Consider the following 21,154-nt stretch of genomic DNA (forward strand, 5'->3'; position numbering starts at 1 on the left):
TTTTGGGAGTAAATATTCTAACACATTTGTGTACAGTATTATGTGTCAACCTTTCATTCAACCAGACATTTTTAGTGGCAATATTATGAAACGTGTATCAATTTGCGATATGACACCAGGAAAATTATTAGTGTATTTTTTAAAAAATAGGCCTGTAGCTCCTGTGTTCGACCCATGCATGGATCCAGGGGGTAGTGTCCTCCACCCTCCCTTCCCCCCAGCAAAACTATGCTCCAAACCTACACCTTTCCAAGTGTCCCCTCCACTTCAACTTATTTTGCTTTTCAAAAATTCTGAAGGAAAATCTATTTGTTCCGCTTGGGATTTTTGTGCCATTTCATTCATGAAATTTCTGCATCTTCCACTGGTTAGACTCAAGGAATTCTGAGTCAAAACGTTTATCTTGCACGACACTGTTATTTTTAACTATCGCCACATATAGGCTGCATCCTGACTCTGCGTGGTTTTCTCATCCCAAAATAATGTGACCTGTATGCCAGCAAATACGGCATTAATGTCAGCCCTAATTATTTATAATTATTTTTTCATTTATCTGATCAGATTGGGATATAGCAGTCAAGTTCTTCCATGAGGTAGCAGAAGCTATCCACTTGGATGACTCTCTACCAATCACAGAAGCGTTTACTCCAGTGTTAGAAATCCTCTACAAGAAGATGATAGCTAGTCCCGCATTGGTTGATCCTCTTAACTATGCTTACTGTGAAATCATGGGATTCTATGCAAGACAACCACAGCTTGCTAAAGTGAGTATCATATCGGCGTGAGTAGAGATTATTGTACAACCCCTACCTAGCTTGTACGCGAGCAAATTCGTACCGTTGCACACAAGACGTACCATCCAAAATGTACCGTTACACGGCTTTAGGAGGTGACGTCACAATACAATTTAATTCATTGCGCTCAGTAAAAATGAAGGTGCAATACGGGTATAAGCCTGCTGGCTAAATGTGCAATGCTGTCCAAGGTCATGTGCGCTTGTGGGATTTTGCTTTTCGCTTTGAATATTTTTGCTCCCTTTCATAGATTACTGCAGGGAAAAACTCTTGTTGTTTCGTATTTTTGCTGAATTCCGAGGCGTTGTACAACACAAATAGCGAATATTTTTATTAGTGCAATGGTGCGAGATTTCACATTAGGTGAAAGAAAGAGACGCTCTATTCAACTCGGCTAACGCCTCATTGAATAGAGCATCTTTCACCTCGTGCGAAATCTTGCGCCATCGCACTCATGCCTATTCGCTTTACGTATATTGTCAGGGTAGGTGTTTGAAAATGTCAGGGGGAGGGGGCTAACCATACAAACAATCACAATCAGATGGTAATCTCTTTGTTCCATGTTAATTGAAAAAAAAAATTGTGGGAGCCCCCAGCCACCCCTCCACGGCCCCTGTTGGCGGTGGAAGTTGAGGAGGTGACTATATTGGTCAGGTGTGGTTATGGTGATGGGGGTGAGAGGGGTAAATTTGTCTTCAACGGCTCCGTCGACAATCTTCATCTTCTAACCATTTGGTCTAATTTCCATTTAGCCCTTTCACCTATATCTTTAATTATACCCATTTTGTTGTCATCCCACTCGGTCCAGTCCTGCTTTGTCTGCAACCTCTTTGTCTACTAACGATTTGGTCTTGTTGCCATTTAGCCCATTTACCAATTTTGTTAAATTTCCAGTTAGGCTATACCCATATCGTCTTATATCTTCTACTTCTACGACGATACTCAGCAGGATCCATAAGTCAGGATGTAGTGCTAAGGAAATATCTTGGGTCCTCATCTGCAGTGCATACTTGTTGGTGCTTTTAAAACATTGTGCTGTTTAGGCAAGTAAAAATCTATCAAGTTGGTCTAACACACTCTTTGTATATTACAGGTCCTCATGAATTTCATAACACCATCTGATCTGTTGCACGCTAAGAGCCACGAGAAGACCTCCGTCGATCTGATCCTGTCGCTATCCTGTATATCAGTTAAACCAATGTTAATAAACACACCCACTGTATATCATAGGTCCTTATGGATTTCGTAACACCATCTGATCCGTTGGTCTGATCCTGTTGCTATCTTGTATGTATATCAATAAACCAATCTTAATTAACACTCTCTTTGTATATAACAGGTCCTAATGGATTTCATAACACCATCAGATCCGCTGAACGCCAAGAGTTACGAGAAGACCCCTGTCGGTCTTATCCTGTCACTATCCTGTATACCCAGAGACAATCAGGAACCGCAGTTCTTTGAGAGGCCATCTAGGACATCGGGAAGAGAACACCAAGCCACACAGGAATATATATGGCAGGTAAGTCACTGGACTGTTCATGTTGACTGTTAAAAGCTACTGAAATCCTTGAATCTGATTGGTGTAGTGTGCATTGTGGAATGACAGTCAATGTTCTGTTCATGAAATACTACATACAATCTCAAAGCCCAGTACTAGGGGGCCTTGTTATAAAAGCTGTTGATACGTTAAGATTGACTTTAAGAATGACTGGTATCGTTTCTTGTGGTAAATGCTATTCACCATTAAATGTTCATTGCTGATTATTTAGCGTGTAAGAAAGGTTCACCAGTCGCCATTACAGTCGCTCTTAACTTACAAACAGCTTTATGATACACCCACCAGGGGAGTGTTTCATCAACATTTTCATCCGACAAGTTGTCAGATCTGACATCTTTCTCTGATGTTGATTGGCTGAGAGGTACTGTTACTATGGTAACTGTCTGATAAAATGGGACTTGTCGGATAAAACGTCCGACAAGTCCTTTCATGAAACGCCCCCCAGGAGGATATTACACCGAGAGTATGCTTATTTGGCTTATCGATGATCAATACTTAATTTCTATTTGAATCATCTGGCATTTGATACTTATGTGCACAAACCCATTGCCTCATTTTTTTAAATATTGTTAAATTCATTTCATGATTATAACCACAATAGGATTCCATTTTTTCTTAGGCCAAGTAAAAGTATATATTATTTTATGTATCAACTTTTAAAAAAGGATGATGGCACTTCCTTTTGTTGTCCTTAAGAGCAGGGGGGGGGGGCACTTGCCAGAATACCCCCCCCCCCTGCTTAAATGGCACATATTTAGTGTATTTTTCCTCAAGACTTCAATATTATGTGCACTCGCATATTTTTTGAAAACAGTAACTATCATTTGAAAATTGATAGTGATTGAAATAACAAAAACATTGAATGCAATGGCAAAAAGTGATGAGTATTTTTTTTTTCCAGGCCTTGTTTTATTCTTGTTTTTCTATTTACAGCCCGTTGGTAAACTGACAGAACATATTTACAGGATATTCCGATCTCTCTTCAAGACTTCATTAGAAATCAGGAATAGTTTACTTGCTTGGATAGGCAGGTGTATACATGCTAATGCAGGTAGGATATCCATATGCCTCGTATCATTCTGTGGGCGCGTCGTGGTCTAGTAGTTCCGACTCGCATTTCAAGCATTGTGCATTCGAATCTTAGCCATAGCGTGTTTTCCTTCAGCGAGAAATTTATCCACAATGTGCTGTACTCGACCCAGGTGAGGTGAATAGATACCCAGTAGAATTTATTCCTTGACGCTTTAGTGCCTATATGGCGGCTCAGCTACAGCCGGGCAATAATATAATACCACGTATCAAAGGGCAGTTGAGTGTATGCACATAGTAACAGTGCTATATAAATGGACATATTATTTATTATTCATAGCAATGCAACCATTTCATGAATTCAGGAGTCAGTGATTTTCACTTGCAGCTGTTAGAAGCTACTGAATTCCTTGCATGTGATTGGCTCTGAGCAAATTTGCCATTTAAAATCACTGGTACAAGATGCTTCACGTAACACTTCTATTGTTAGCATCTTGTTTTCCTCTTCTCAAAGTTGAAGTCAAGACAGTTTAGATACCAGAGCAAATTATTTAGGTTGAATAAGGACAATAATAATCTGCAACATTTATATAACACTTATAGCAGCGCTACTATGATTTGATTTCGATTCAAGGAATTTCTTCGTACCTGGACCCATTTACTAAATCTGGGTCGTGAGATGCAAATGGAGTTTTTCAATTATATTAAAACATGAAGGTTCTATGTTACAATCATAATGTAGTGTGTGAGTAGGGTTATTCAATTGACACTTTTCAAGATATAATTACGGTAATCTGTAACAGAAATGCAAGATTGATAGAGTATCAGCTTGTTTGTTGTATGCACTAGATCAGACACATAGCTGATAACATGTGTGTTGTAACAACAAAGACAATTGCTGTTGCCTCGTCCAAGATTATTTCACCCTTTGGCGGTTCCATGCGAGAAAAATCAGCCATTTTTACATTTTAAAATCTGCTATCCAAACAAACAAGGAACTTCAATTTGTTTTGTGGTAATGACGTACAGGACATTTCTGAGTCCTGCATGAGACACAACTTTTTCACTTTAATTCATCCATATTTAAACATTTTTTATTGGTAATAAGTTTTTCACATGACTACCCACTACCGGTATATCTTTATTATTGACCAAAAATTTGTTTATTGCTCGAGCAACCAGTTCAGAGACTAGATATTGTTTTTGAAATATCCCGTACGCCACGTATGGAATCACCCCTTTATGAAATAATTATTCTAATAATAACTTGTAGGACGAACAAAGATGTGGTCGAGGCGACTTCCGACCTTCGCCCTTATGTATGCCAGTGATTCCTTCTTCCTTAACCTGTCCTCCGTCCTGTTGAGATTCTGTGGCCCCTTCACCAAACCAGACACGACCAATATCACAACAGTTGATATGAGCTATGCTAGTGTGGACCTGCCTGTTGGTGCATCGGAAAGCCAAATGAGTGAGCTTGGTGTTCATCTTGTAGGTATGTAATGGTTATGACCATAGTGATGCTGGTGGTTATTGTGATTAGGAAAATAGTGATAATGGTGGTAATGATGATGAGGATGATGATGATGGTGGTATTGCTGCAAGTCAGGCGCCATGTTCGGGTTCGGTTTGGTTCGGCAAGGTTCGGCAGAAATTTGCCGAACATTGGTTCGGTTTGGGGTTCTGTAATGATAGGCTGATAAAGCTATAGTTCATTCAGCTCAGGTATACGTAGCGTACCGGTAGACAATTTGTACTTGATTGACTGCATGTGCTCGCGTGTACCTCTGTCACATCAAACCATTTTATCTCTATCTTGTTGACATGAAACTATGAAAGTTATAGCGCTCAACGAATCAACTGTTATCTCGAATTTGATTATCTGATGACAGATTTATTGGGTAACTCACAGTTCTAAAATGGCAACTCTTCCTAGTCGTCCATACCTGGACCACACTTAGGATACTTGCCAAACGCTCGCACTCGTACCAGCTAGCGCTAGGCTAGGCCAGCGCATGCAGCTCAGTCCCCTTGGCCTTGTAGCGGCACTCTGAGCTCATGAATATTTATACAGTCCAGCCAAACGTGATTGGCAATTGCATCACATACGAGGCGGCCAGCGCCAGTGCACTGAACTGTAGACATAGTAGGGCCAGGGGCGTGTCGAAGAAAGCGTGCTTATGTAATGCGCCTTTCGCTAATTGGCTCGATGGGTGAACTAAACCACCAATCGCATGTCGCTGATTGTCGCATCGGTACATACAGCCACGTGCTTTGTCTGCTCGCGAAACTCAGCTCACTGATTGAAGAGCAATTTCCGAGATTTCTATGATTTCATTGGTCAGATTTCATTCGACCATGAACATACAGACCAAGTGGGATGCAAAGTTTTACGACTGCAATGGGACAGGGGGAGTAGAGTGATCATCGCATTGTTTATGGTTAATTTGAGAAGTTGATAAGAAAGGAAAAAAAAGTAAAGATTGGGGGTCATTTTCCCCCAAGAGATGAATGTTTCCGCATGGCTTTATCTACATTCAACTTGTCAACGAGGGGAAGGGGATCTTGCTATATGCTATACCGTAATCATTCATGAGTGTTTGATTTTTATTTTCATCTGATTGTTAATAATAAAAAAGATAACTTCACCTCATCTCATTTCTATATTATTTGTTTTGCGTCTCTCCTTTCCATCTCTAACAGTCACTCACTTTATTTCCCACTTTCACTGGATCTCTCGTTTTCAAAACTCTTTACTTCTCTCTAAAATCATGAAAACTAGACAGTAGCGAGCCGACACCTCAATAATAATGTCAATCACCTCAATCAGATCTTTATTCTCCGCCGCAACAATACATGAGTTACGATCTTAATCACATCGTATCGTAATTCGTAATATTAATGGTACTTCATCTTTCACTTTCAGTTTATTGAGCTCGTTCATTCAAAATACTTTGAAGATTTTCAAACAAGAATCTTGTTCGCCACCTAAAAACAACAATATTTTAGATAATTAGATTTAACCAATGAACACTCATACAGTTTTGGTTTTCTTTACCATACTTCGGCGATTCGGCCACAGAGCGAGAGATGATGAAAGCCAGTAAAATGATAATAGCGCAAGCTCGCGCAACATCGTTCATCGGATCTCCTTTCTTAATCAGGGCCGTAAAAACCACAATGTCAACATGAAAATGAAAACAAAATCTAGTAACCGCAAAATAAGCGCATACTTCCAACATACAATTGCAAAGAAGATTAAATAGAGAATGCGCAAATATAATGATTAGAAAGGGTGTAAACTTATAAATTTATTAGCTGAAAGCCGTTTTTTTTTTTTTTTTTGCCGAACTTCCGAACCAAGTCTTAGTGTTCGGTTCGGTTCTGTTCGGTTCGGAAGTGCCATGTTCGGCGAACTACCGTTCGGTTCGGCGGTTCGGCTACAGCACTAGATGGTGGCGTTGATGATGATGAGGATGATGATGATGATGATGATGAAGATGATGATGATGATGATGATGATGATGATGATGATGATGATGGTAATGATGATGATGATGATAATGATGATGAGGAGGAGGATGATGATGATGGTAATGATGATGATGATGATAATGATAATGATGATGATGATGGTAATGATGATAGTGTGGTGATGATGGTGATGACGATGATAATGATGATGATGATGAGGAGGAGGATGAGGATGATGATGATGGTAATGATGATGGATGATGATGATGGTAATGATGATAGTGTGGTAATGATGATGATGATGATAATGATAATGATGAAGGATGATGATGATGAGGAGGAGGATGATGATGATGATAGTGTGGTGATGATGGTGATGATAAGGAGGAGGGTGATGGTGATAATGCTGATTTTTAAGATGATGGTGGTGATAATGATGCCGATGATGATGGCAATGATGATGATGATAACGATGATGGTGATGCTAGCGATGGTAACGATGAAACAAATATTAATTTTCCCTTACAACTGTTATACAGTACACTATGAATATTGTTGCATCTGATTGGCTCAGAACATCTTGAGTCAGTAAAAAAAACTAATTGTTTGCTTCATGAAATCCTCCCCAGGTCTTCCGAAAGAGACCAGGATGCTCCACCGGGAAGGAGAGGAGAACAACCGCGTACCCACCCATCCTCCCTACAACTTTGCCACCGGCATCTTCTTCCTGACCCAGCGATGTCTTCAGCTCGGTTTCCAAACCTTGGTGGAACTCTTCTACAATGTCAACCGTGAGCTTCATCATGTCCAGCAAGCCTTCCAGGAGATGGTCCAGCAGATGGGTGGTCCCAGGGCTGGTCCCGTCATGTCACAGCTCCATGAGAAGATGGATAAAGGTAGGAATCACTTTCACAGTCTTTGATATGCTGCAGTCACACCAATGAAACCGACTCCAAATTGAAAGATGTTTGGTATGTTATTGGTTATAGAATAAAAGCTCTTGATGGTCTTGCATAAGACTATTGTTTTATATGATTGAGCTTGTGTTTTTCTAAGATTGCCTCTCCATTCTTTGTCATTGCGCATTGCTCTATAAGATACTGTATAGTATGATCAAGCTGATGTTTTTCAAGTTTGTATCTCCTTTATTTTACAGCCATGACATTATTCCTTAGCATCAAGACATCACTCCTAGAGCCTCAATTTCTTGAGATGGCATTCAACCTCCACATAGCAACGGCTCGCATCGTCACCCAGTATGCTACGTCAGATGATGTGACAGTTCTGACCACACCCAACCTGCCTCTCCAGGGGGAACCCCCTTCGCATCTTGTCACCGTCCCAGAGTGCCTGGCAGAGAACCTTGTCACGTACCTGCAGTTCTTGAGGAGGTTTGCTGAGGCAAAGTTCGAAGATGGAGGTGAGATGGTGATGATGATGATGATGTGATGATGATGATGATGATGATGATGGTGATGATGATGGTGATGATGGTGATGGTGATGATGACTATAATGATGATTGTGATGGTGATGATGGTGATGGTGATGATGATGATGATGATGATGTTGATGATGATATTGATGGTGATGATGACTATAATGATGGTTGTGATGGTGATGATGATGATGACGATATTGATCTTGATGATGACAATGATGATGATTGTGATGGTGATGATGATGATGATTATAATGATGATGTAAAAACATCAAATTTGAAATCAATTTACTTTTTTTAGAAAAGGAAGATAGTGTGACTAGACATAGAACATGAACAAATGTTGACCAAACGGAAGGGGTAAAAATACAGTAAGACATGGGGGATGCATTTTGAAAGATGATTAAATTTGAAGAAAAATAATTTAATTTAAAGGGTTTATAAAAGTGAAAAAGTAAAAAAAACTCACATGAAGCAGGTGGGACTCCAAAGATGAATGAGCAGACAAATTAGATGCATAGCTCGAGTAGGGGATCACCTAACATACCACTTCACAATTCAACCAAAAACAAATGAAATTGGTGAGCCAAATAATGAAGATATAGCACTGGATTTTCAATTCAGATTTACAAGAAAACCTGTCTAATATTTTGATATTTGCAGGTGACGCATTGAAGCATGTGATGACATTTGTGATCATCTTCATGGGCAACAAGAGTCACATTACCAACCCTCATCTGAGAGCTAAGCTTGCTGAGATCTTAGAAGGTCTGATGCCCGAAGAGAAGTCTGGAAGCAGAGGCATCGTAGTTCCTATGTAAGTCAAGTAAAATAATGAAGTTCTTTTGTTGGTCTTTAGTCTTGAGAGGATGGAAGGGGGATCAAAAGTTTTTACTAGTAATATATAAAATCACATTACAAACTCTCATCTGAGAGCTAAGCTTGCTGAGATCTTAAAAGGTCTGATGCCCGAAAAGAAGTCTGGAAGCAGAGGCATCGTAGTTTCTATGTTAGTAAAGTAATAATGAAGTTCTCTTGTTGGTCTGTGGTTTTGAGAGGGTGGAAGGGGGATCATAATGTTTTACTAGTAATAGATAAAATCACATTACAAACTCTCATCTGAGAGCTAAGCTTGCTGAGATCTTAGAAGGTCTGATGCCCGAAGAGAAGTCTGGAAGCAGAGGCATCGTAGTTTCTATGTTAGTAAAGTAATAATGAAGTTCCTTTGTTGGTCTGTGGTTTTGAGAGGGTGGAAGGGGGATCATAATGTTTTACTAGTAATAGATAAAATCACATTACAAACCCTCATCTTAGATTTATGCTTGCTGAGTTTTTGGAGGTCTGGAGCCAGAGGTGCATTCTGGAAGCAAAGAAATTGTAGTTCTAATGTATAGTTATATATTGTAGGGCTTTTGTTGGTCTGTATTCTCAGTACTGTGAAATGATGGCCGGGGGGGGGGGGGGGGGGGGGTGGCAGTATGGGCGGACTGTGAGGAATGTCTCTATACACTCTAGAACAAAGATAAATTCACTCCTGTAATGTTTTCTGCCTGTAACCTTTAATTTTTATAATTATTCAATGGTATCTTTGCAGTTTCCACCGTCAGAAAGCCTTCAATGAGCATCCGCTTGGAGAACAAATATCCCGTTCTCTGATCAGTATCTTTGTGGATATTGAGTTTACCGGTGATCCTCATCAGTTTGAGCAGAAGTTCAACTACCGTCGGCCGATGTACAAGGTTCTGAAGTACCTCTGGGGGATGCCGCAGCACAGGAATCAAATAAAGGTAGAATTCGAGTAACATGCTGACATGGTACTGGTAGTATTTATTCAGATTTTGAATCCGGTTCGGTCCTCGACTACCAGGGTGGCCATATTCACCTTGCACTCACAGATCTCACCCTCACTCCCACCATCCACATTACTATTTGATGTGTCCTCCTCCTACAGCCCAAACCACCTACTCTCCTCCGCCACTTGCTTCTTCCATGTCTTATTCAGTCGCCCCCTTCACCTCGGGTTTCGGATATGAATTACCATTGCAGTAACAAGTTTTAAATCTATTTATGCAAATTGATTTTAAGCTAAGTATCCGTATTTGCAGCAAGCAGTAATCTTATAAGAAAGTCTTTAAAAATCAAGGTTAATTGTCATCATAGTTTGAGCAAAGTTTAGCTACCAAATTATGTTTGGGGAAGCCTTAGCACAGGAATCAAATAGAGGTTAAATGCAAATAACCAAAATATCCAAAACCCTCTTAAAATCATCAACCGATTAGATAGTTCATTAAGTTCATCAAGATACATGTACACATGTGTTCTGGTCCCCGCAACACAAAGCTAAGTGATTAATCACTGATTTAAAAGGACAAATCTGATTGGTTCCCAATCAGTCTACTGAGCAAAACGCGCATGCAACGACGATATTGATAGGCCATTTCATTTAGCGATTGATGGCTAACCTTTGTGTTACGGGTCATAGGTCATGAAGTGGAATCGTGAATTATTATTCTTTGATTTCTTTCAGTTGGTTGCTCATGAAGCAATGTCCCATATGGAAGATGCCAACGCTCCCCTCTTCCTGAAGTTCATCAACCATCTCATCAACGATTCCATCTTCCTCCTTGATGAAGCCTTAGATGTAAGTCAAATCAACTTGACTGATATCAGAAAAACTCCATCAATCGGAGCGTGAGAACGTAGTGGTCCATATTCCAAACTCTGTACTAAGATTATGGAAAGCCAAAAATGTTTAAAATATGTTTCATTTGTTTACTGTGTTCTTTTCACATGCTTTTATGCTGGAGAAAATTATCAAATCTTAGCTCCCAACCCCTACCTAAACATTTTTAGATGAATCTATAAAGTGAAAAGCGTATGATTATGTTGTGTGTGATGTACATGGTGATTTATTTGCCATTTGACTATGTAGGGTTAGAGGTGGGAATTCTATCTAACTGCATTACCTTAATCCAATGTATTGAATTCTGTTCATTGTCCCTGTCAACAGGGAAATCAAAACTTATGCAAGAACACACACAAGCTTCCAAGTACTAAAAAAACACCATGAAGAATGGCAACTGCATTCCAGTTTGAGGGATGGCTACCAAACTTCCCCATAGACGTGCATAAATTTGGTTAAAGTGATCACTTCACTTTGTTCTGATTTAAAAAATTATCATTTTGGTTCTTGAAAATGGGCTTAACATTAGGCTTATAGTGTAAAAATACCATCCCAAAAGTTTCAAAGTATTATATCCACAGGATCAATTTTAAAACCTTATAGATGTAAACCAAAGTTTGAAAATAATTGGGAGTTGGTTTCAATGACTATGTGTATACATTGAACCTGTGCACCACAACACACGAACTCTAGATGAACACAGCATGGCCTACATACAGTGTGTACTAGGTATACACTGAATGTTCAGTGCAGCTAATAGCGTGTGTGTGTGTAAATAGTAGATACACACAACAGAAGGCAGTCAAAATAGCCAACAGACTTTTTGAATTGGAGTAAACTGGTCATAAGCTTAACCTGTCTACTAGACGGTTCTCATAATCAAGCTAATAAATTGCTACTTGTATCTAAATTAGAGTTTTTCATTCTATATTGTGGTTTGTTTCAGGGTTTTTGAGGACAAATTCATGCACTCATACACATGTTTTGTCTCAGTTTGAGAATTTTTTAAATCAGCTGCTCACAAAGTTAAACGATCCCTTTAAGATCATGTGTTTGACATTTTTCTTTGTTTAGTAAATTTTTATATAATAATTTTGTTTCCGTATTTTTTGATTAATTTATTGAAGTGCATAGATACATGCAAAGAGGCATTTTAAGTTGAGTTACAAATGATACATTTCCATAAGTTTGATCATCAATTTGTTGCTGTTATCGTTGTAGTATGTGAAGAAAATCAAGGTTCTCCAAGAGCAGCGAGAAGGAGGGGAATGGATGCAGCTACCACCGACAGAAAGAAGACAACAAGAAGACTCGTTGAGACAAACATGTGCCATTGCCAGGTTCTATAACATCATGTCAAATGAGACAATGAGTACTCTTGTCTACATCACAAGTGGTGAGTGCGTTCAAAAATGAGATAATAGTATGCCATCATTAAGTGTTCATCTATACCACAAATGATGAATGCATTTTATGGAAATTCTTCGAGACAAGAATATGACATCATTAAGTTTTCATCTATACCACAAATGGTGAATGCATTAAATGGAGATTCTTTGAGACAAGAATATGACATTATTAAGTTTTCATCTATGACACAAACAACAGTGAATGCGTTGAAAGTGGTATTCTTTGATATAAACATGTCCCATTGTTGATTTCTTGTCTATCCCAGAGACAGCCAGTGCATTCAAAAGTGAGATTCTATTAGAAAAATATATGCCATCAAAATATGTAGTGAATGCATTCAAAAAATTCTTAAAGACAAACCTACTAGTATGCAATTATTAGGTTGTTGTCTATCCTGCAATTGGTAGGTGCCTTCAAACATGGGATTTACTAAAAGTGTGCATCCAAAAGTTAGATTCTTTGAGGTAAATATTTCTCACCACTAGGTTAAATTGTAAAATGAGACTGATATTTAAGGTTGAAAAATATTGATTTGCATAACACACGCTTTGTAAATACAGTCATAATTGAAAGTGTTTATTTATATTTATTTTTTTTATAGAGATCACAGACATCTTTATCCATCCAGTCATGGTCAACAGAGTGGCAATGATGTTTAACAACTTCCTACACAAACTGGTAAGATTCTATGAACCCTATGGAAGATCCATTTTGTATCAACTTATTCTGCCATCATTGTAGACGATGTGAGGAGATATCATGGTTTGAAAGTAGTCTGCAGGCACAGACCCTGATTGAAACTTTGATCAACAAGTGTGTCTCCACGCAAAGACTAGCACCTACAAAACTTGCTGTTTTGAGAGGGCCTTCACAGTACAAGGCATGAGGAGGCTGCACATTCAGACACTTTACTCGAGTGAAGGGTTTGCATGGCAGACTAGTTTGAAAAGCACAAATTAAGAATATTTGGTGAATGAGAAAGAGGGAGTCTTATGACGAGTGTGAAATGGACAGGCCCCATTTTGAAAAGGGAAGATGATTAACTTGTAAAAAGAGATAGTCCAAAGATGTTATGAAGACATGGGGTAAAGAAGGAAAGGGGTGTCTATTTTATGTTATCGTACTCTTCATGTTCCATTTTTTCTCTCTCACATCTTAAGGTTGGTCCCAACAAGATAGCCCTGAAGGTGCATGACTTTGAGGAGATCGAGTTCAACCCTAAACAGCTGGTCAGGGACATATGCCGTCTGTACATAAACCTGGGAAAAGAGGTGAGGTTCTGCAGGGCTACGGCCGAGGACGAGGTCAACTATACACCCATGCTGTTTATCAGGGCAGAGAAGGTCCTGGATAAGATCTGTATGGACAGGGAAATGATCGACGAGATGAAGCAGTTTGCTGAGCAAGTCAAGGTGAGATAGGAACATATATTGACCGTCTAGAGAGTCACTATAACATTTGAGTTGAACTATAAAAAGGTGTTGGATAAGATCTATATGGACAGGGAAATGATTGATGAGATGAAACAGTTTGCTGAGCAAGTCAAGGTGAGAAAGGAACATATATTGACTCCTTAGAGGGTTAATATAACATTTGAGTTCCTCAAAGGGTTATATTTGAAGTAGTTTGCTGAGCAAGTCTAGATGAGGTAGTAAAAATATATTGACTATGTAGATTGTCCATATAATATTTGAGTTGAGCTATACACCCATGCTGTTCATCAGGGCAGAGAAGGTCCTTGATAAGATCTGTATGGATAGGGAAATGATCGATGAGATGAAGCAGTTTGCTGAGCAAGTCAAGGTGAGAAAGTATTCAGATATCGACTGCTTAGAGGGTCAATATAACATTTGAGTTGAACTATACACCCATGCTATTCATCAGGGCAGAGAAGGTGTTGGATAAGATCTGTATGGACAGGGAAATGATCGATGAGATGAAGCAGTTTGCTGAGCAAGTCAAGGTGAGAAAGTATTCAGATATCGACTGCTTAGAGGGTCAATATAACATTTAAGTTGAACTATACACCCATGCTATTCATCGGGGCAGAGAAGGTCCTTGATAAGATCTGTATGGATAGGGAAATGATCGATGAGATGAAGCAGTTTGCTGAGCAAGTCAAGGTGAGATAGGATAAAGATATCGACTGCCTAGAGGGTCAATATAACATTTTGAGGGTTGAGGTAAGCTTTACAATCATGCTGTTCATCAGGGCAGAGAAAGTCCTGGATAAGATTTCTATGGTCAGGGAAATGATCGATGAGATGAAACAGTTTGCTGAGCAGGTCAAGTTGAAAATAGTAATCGGATATTGACTGCTGAGAGGGTCAATATTACATTTGAGTTCCTCAAAGGGCTATATTTGAAGCAGTTTCCTATTAAAGCATGTTTAGGTGAGATAATTTACATATATTGACTGTGGCAATATAACAGTCGAGTTCCTCAGCAGGTTATACATGTATTTGAAGCAGTTCGCTAAGCATGTTCCTTTAATACCTTTTTTGTTGCACAGTCTCTGAGTGAGACAAATGTGATGGAACAGGAAATGTATGCTGATGCTCCAGATGAGTTCACTGACCCCTTGACCTTTACCCTCATGGAAGACCCTGTGACCTTACCGACCTCTGGCATGAACATCGATCGATCCACGATAGCAAGGCATTTACTCAGGTAAGTCACAATATGAGCATTTAATAAAACAATCATTTAATTTCATTATATTGTTCTTAGTCAATCATATTCAATGAGCTCAGGAGCTTATAACAAGAATTCTGTCAAAATCACTTAATATTTGTTAATGAAATGATCCCCATGTCATTGATAGATCCAACATATCACTTTTTAATTCTTTATAAAATGTATTGTAAGAATATGCACTAAGGACTAGACTAGGAGGAAGTGATCCTTTTTGCAATTTTCGAAATTGGACCTGGTGTGAGTTTCATAAAGATGTTTGTAAAGTTACGCCTAACTTAATACACAACTAGAACTTGTTCTGAGGTGCTAAGTCAGCTACATGAACATAGGGATCATTCACACGTAGCACACAAAATGGTCACCAGTTGTGTGTTAAGTCATTAGTAACTTTCGAACAGCTTTATGAAGCGCTGCCTGAATCTTGACTTTTAAGACTTATCTTTTCTCACTCCCTCTCTCTTTCTGATAGTTTCTATCTCGCCCCATCAGCTTTACTATTTTAAAGGGATGCTCTGGGCTGAAATTGTTTATATCTAAATAATAGAGTAAAATTTAGGGCAAATTGCTGAAAATTTCTTCGAAAGTGTACAACAAATAACAAAGTTATTGAATTTAAAAGTTAAGCAATATTTTTTTTGAACAGTTATATGCACGTCTTTATGGATATTCATTAGATTGGCTGATGATATCACATTCCCACTTTCCTTTTTCTTATGTTACTACATGAAATCATAATTGTTTCATTTTTTCATGTGTGAATGATATGTCTCCATTATAGTGAAGTTATTTGCAGCAATGAAAATCTCGTGCACTTAATCAGTTGTCAATCCATTTTTTATGTACTTGGTAAAAAAAACATTTGAATAAACCTCATTTCATATAATAAAATCCAAAAAAAAAGTGGGGATATGACATCATCAGGTTGTTCATTGAATATTCATGAAGACATGCCGAGAACAATTTCTCCGGAATAATGCAAATCTTTAAGATGCCATAGCTTTGTTATTGTCTGATTTTGATGAAAATCTCACACTACGTTGTTTGTCTGATTTTTGTTTATCTGTTCAAAACATATTATTTTCAGCCTGGAGTATCCCTGTAAGGTGTGGGTATGTTTTCCTTTTTTATGTTTCACAAATATTAATACATATTTATCTTCACCATTTTTTTTTTTTTTCCCAGTGATCAAACCGACCCATTCAACAGGGCACCATTGACTATGGAAGAAGTACAGTCAAATCCACAACTCAAAGCTGAGATAGAGGCATGGAAACAAGAACAAAAAGATAAGATAAAATAACATTAACAAAGCCACCACCACCTCTTCTCTACATTTTGCATACAAATGTTCTTTTGCTGGGTCTGTGTAATGCTGACCATCAGTTTATTTGTTTCACGAGGAATTTGCCACAAACATCCATTATCATGAGTGGATTGTGGGTCAAATACTTGTTCCTAAGACATTCAAAATGGCATGACCCACAAATGAAAGTTGAATAATTTTGACATTTCTAGCATCCAACAATTTTAGCCTAGATAATGGTTTAAGTGAAACCAAGTACCAAATAATTGTTTATTAGTGTATAATGAATTTGGATTAAGTTTTCGGAAGATTATTTGATCTCGTGAATAGTAAAGGAGGATTTTGAAAACCTAGCATTCCATATTACTGAAAAAAATTAATGCTGAATCTTATCAGCAAACTGATTAATTATTGTTCACCTTCTCTCTGCTTTTTATTTTATTTCAATCATATTATGACTACCTACATGTACATGTTGCTGATTTTTTTTTTGTAAACTTTAACACTATCAAAAAGTTTGCAACAGTATTTTTATTTTCCTTTTTGCTTTTGAAAAAAAAATTCCCTCAAAATATCATGTTGAATTCTTAGTTATAATTTATATCTTGAAAGGTTAACAACTTTTTGATTGATAGCATGTTGGCACAGGCCATTCAGCAGGTATCAAATTTTGTTTGGAATATTTCCATTGTGTATCTAAATGTTTTTATGTGATTGGATAATTTGATGAAGATTCATGTACTCATGCTGCTTTATTTGATGAATATTTATGCTGCTTTTGTTTTCAGTGAATGTTCATGCTTTTTTTTATTCTACATGTATATACATGTAATTGGCTCTTATAGAGTACAGAAGTGTGACATCAATTTTCACTTTTTGTATTTCAGCATATTTGATACCATATTTTGGTAGAGCATGATGAAAAACACCCACAACCCAAATTTGGTGGGAATCGGTCCATGGGGGCCTTACATGTAGATATGACCTCATGAATACATAATTAGCCCCATTGAAGTCAATGTATTATTGGCTTGGTTCGTACCTTTTAAAACCAAGCCAATAATACATTGACTTCAATGGGGCTAATTATGTATTCATGAGGACATATCTAAGGCCCCCATGGACCGATTCCCACCAAATTTGGGTTGTGGGGGGTTTTCATCATGCTCTACCATAATTTTTAATAAAAAATGCTGAAATGCAAACAAAAAATTTTTGTGACGTCATCGCTTTGGTACTCTATATTCTCTTATAAACTTGACCCAATGCATATTAGATTGAGTAGTTTGTATATGTATCTGCACTCCAATTTTTCTAAACGTATTTCAGGGCCCTGTAACATAAAGCCTATCAATTGATCATGGGACTGTTTTATACGATTGATTGCATTGATTATTGTATATGATCAGTCGTAAAAATCAGCCTTGCAATCTATCACTAAGCTTTAAATGATATGCCCCAAAGCAAAGGGACTTGGAAATCCATATTTTTTTCTTCTTCTTCATTTGTTATCGTTAGTGGTCAAGGAATATGCATTTAAATGTTTGTATGCATCAGGGTAAACTTATTATTCACTCCAATCCTTTTCAAATTTTGAATTGTTAACTCCTTGATGTAGGTATAAGAGATACATGGTAATTGTTCATTACAGGTCTTGTACGGAAGCCCTAGGTCTAGGTGTGTACATTCATTATACCATTATCTTCAAGAGTTTAAATTGATACTCTTTTTTTTCATTATGCATTTTCCCATTACACTTTGGCTTAGCTACATTGGTTTAGAAGTGAAAACTTAAGGAATTTGTTATATTTGGCAGTACTATATCTTTGTAGATATTCCAATACATATATTTTGGTTTTTGAGTATTTATACTTGTAAAGTAAGATTTGATTGTATGAAAAGGGTATCTCATATAGGTTAAGTGGAATTTTAGGCAGGCTTGCCTAGGTTTCCCTTTGTGATTAGTATTTTAAATATGTCAATATATGGATCAGTGATCTGATTGGTTTATATCAACTTTGTCTAATACCAATTCAGTACAATTCTTGTTTCATCTAATGTTTTTTTTGTCTTCAAAATTCATTTCAGGGGCGGATCCAGGATTTTCCAAAAGGGGAAGGGCACATTTTCCCTATTAAAATTTGACAAGGAAAAAAGGTCCTCGCTTTCAAAGAGGGGGGGGGGCACACTTTGGTAAAAATGGCATATTTACATTTAAATTTATTACGCTCTCAGGGGGGGGCAGGGGCCGGATGTGCCCCCCCCCCCCCCAGATCGCCACTGATTCATTTAACCTTCTAGACTAAAGTGGTGTTTATATTCGGTGGTTATTACATGAAATGGGTATACATGTAGCCTTACTAGTAATTTTAAGCCAAAATGGGCTAATGAATGGACTAAATGACAGTGGTTAGTAGATGAAATGGTTGTAGATAAAGTGGATGTATACCAATCAGCAATTTGCTGGCTGATCAGGGGCCCGTAACACAAAACTTAGCAATGATCGTAGAACAATTATCTACGACTGATTCCATAGACTACAATGTACAATCAATCGTAGAAATCAAGCGTACGATCAATCGCTAACCTTTGTGTTACGGGACCCAGATGTATAGAAAGGTATCTTTGTGCAATACAGTGAAGATTATGGTGATATGCAGATGGAAAATGTGATGAATTATAAAATCTGGTGATTTGATTAATTTCTTTCTTTAAAATTTTATGTTTTGGGGCATTTCTCTTAAATATTGTCGAATGTCCTGATGGCACACATTCGTATTTCAGATATAGGCGGGGTGGAGTGACGTCACATCTGCTTAACGACAGCACTGACCATAGTGCAATGAAAACGGTGAAATAATATCAGAAACAGCACTGAAAATTTCAGAAAGGTTTGTAAACTTCCGGATGAAATGGGTGAACTTGATTATCACGACGTTCAGCACAAAGTATGAATGCGATGTTTTGTGTATTATGCATTGTAGGCATGCCAAAACGCAGCGCTGCTGTACGGGTCACTAGTGCATTGTTTTCAAATTCATCGGCTGGACAGTTGCTAGGGCTCGAGATTAAAAATGCCCAGATGTTCGCCTTGGTCTATCGACCTGTTCAGTGCAGGAAAATATGATAATGGTGAAAGGGGTTGGTATATTTTCTTGTTTGTGATAGCAGTGTTTCATGTGACATGTTTGTCATGTTCATCTATGTTTATATTTTTTTAAAGGGCTAAACATATTTTTGTGAATATCTAACTGCCACATTGTTACCCAGGCCCTCTTTTTTTTTTTTTTTTGGGGGGGGGGGGGGGAGTTGGAATGGGGATATTGTGTTATATAATTATTGGTTCATTTGGTTTCTTGAGCACCCTGAAACAATCCAGCCCCCAATATATTCTTAAATATGTTTTTGTTTCGGTAACTGTTGATCAAGTACATGTACACAAAACTTTGTACAAAGATCTTTGATTGTTTTGTTTAAATTGTTTTTAATACTTCATGGAAATGATATATTCATGTAGTATAATATGTACACGTATATTGCTCTATCCAAATTTTGAGACTTCTGAATTTTGAGATATTTTGACTATGTGATTGTATTGTGGAGATTATGTGTATATTTATTAGATATCATTTTACTTATTTCAGATAATGAAATAAAGAAAGCTATGTAAAAGAAACATTAAATTATTTCTGTTTTTTTTCTTTTGTTAATACCGGTGCAATGGTGATTAATACAAAGATGATGATAAAAATGATGATGATACAAAGTATTTATAATAGCAATAACTTTAAAAAAAAGAAATTATAATGATAATAGCTACAATAATAATTTCAATTAATATAATAAATATTACAAATGTTTTTACGAGACAAATAATGAGGTCTGTCCATTAGGTGCTTTAACTGTAGAACTAGAAAAAAGATCTAGAATCAGGAACAAAAGAAATATGCATTCTATAACAAAAGATAGCATATTAAACAAAAATGTATAAACCTATAACTTCCTTTGTGATTCATACGGAATCAAAAGAAGATGAAGTTTTACTTTACCGATTGCAAAAGAAAAACATACCTTGGTATTACTAGGAAGATTTGTAATGTAATGCAGAGTTGAATTTAAAATGATTGTATGTGGGTGTTATAAAGTGTATTCCCTGATATGCAAAAGCATAGATGTCAGGAGGTTAATCCTGTCCGACTGTAGTATACCCTGTAACCTTATTTTCACACTACATGTTCCTTGGTTTCTCATACTTGCTCCCTCAAACTTCCTGTCTTTATAGTTAGTCTATTATATTTGGTATAACATCTTCTATTCTCTTCTCCTCCTTCCTTCCTCCTTCATTCATTTCTTCTTCTTCTCCTTCTTCTCATCCTACTTCTTCTCCTCCATCTTCTTTGTATCCTTCTATTTCTTCCTCTTCTATTCTCTTCTTCTCCTCCTTCCTTCCTTTCTTCTTTTTCTCCTCCTTCTTCTCCTTCTATTTCTTCCTCTTCTTTCACTTTTGTTTCTTCTTCCCCTCCTCTATATATTTATCCTCCTTTCTGCTCTCATCCTCCGACTAATAATCACCATCAACATTATCACAACCAACACCATAATTGTCATCATCACCATCACTTTCACCATTGTCATTACTTCCACCATTGTCATTACCACCACAGCTACATGTATCATAATAATCATGACCAGCATCCATTTCATCTCATTTGATATCAACCTAATCACCACCACCACACCCATCATCATCATCACCATTTTGG

The 21,154-nt window shown here is 37.6% G+C and overlaps 1 protein-coding gene across 2 annotated transcripts in view; it reads left to right on the forward strand.

The window, feature by feature from the left end:
* Positions 1-20,067, forward strand: part of LOC129267168 (ubiquitin conjugation factor E4 A-like) — a 29,072-nt gene extending 9,005 nt beyond the window's left edge. Inside the window, exons 7-20 of one of the 2 annotated variants that reach the window (XR_010294412.1) lie at positions 562-764; positions 2,134-2,316; positions 3,289-3,406; positions 4,658-4,879; positions 7,488-7,754; positions 8,015-8,278; positions 8,962-9,115; positions 9,893-10,085; positions 10,826-10,939; positions 12,203-12,377; positions 12,993-13,069; positions 13,552-14,354; positions 14,515-15,061; positions 16,271-16,358. Coding sequence is in view for 1 of the 2 variants with exons in the window: in XM_064103584.1 (XP_063959654.1) it covers positions 562-764; positions 2,134-2,316; positions 3,289-3,406; positions 4,658-4,879; positions 7,488-7,754; positions 8,015-8,278; positions 8,962-9,115; positions 9,893-10,085; positions 10,826-10,939; positions 12,203-12,377; positions 12,993-13,069; positions 13,552-13,803; positions 14,904-15,061; positions 16,271-16,388 (2,498 nt within the window). In the remaining variant the exon portion in view is untranslated. Of the gene's footprint in view, positions 1-561; positions 765-2,133; positions 2,317-3,288; positions 3,407-4,657; positions 4,880-7,487; positions 7,755-8,014; positions 8,279-8,961; positions 9,116-9,892; positions 10,086-10,825; positions 10,940-12,202; positions 12,378-12,992; positions 13,070-13,551; positions 14,355-14,514; positions 15,062-16,270 lie in introns of both variants that reach the window. The other variant, XM_064103584.1, reaches the window with a different exon arrangement.
* Positions 20,068-21,154: the final 1,087 nt, after the last annotated feature.

Source organism: Lytechinus pictus, chromosome 8, assembly GCF_037042905.1.
Source record: "Lytechinus pictus isolate F3 Inbred chromosome 8, Lp3.0, whole genome shotgun sequence".
Lineage (NCBI taxonomy): Eukaryota > Metazoa > Echinodermata > Echinoidea > Temnopleuroida > Toxopneustidae > Lytechinus > Lytechinus pictus.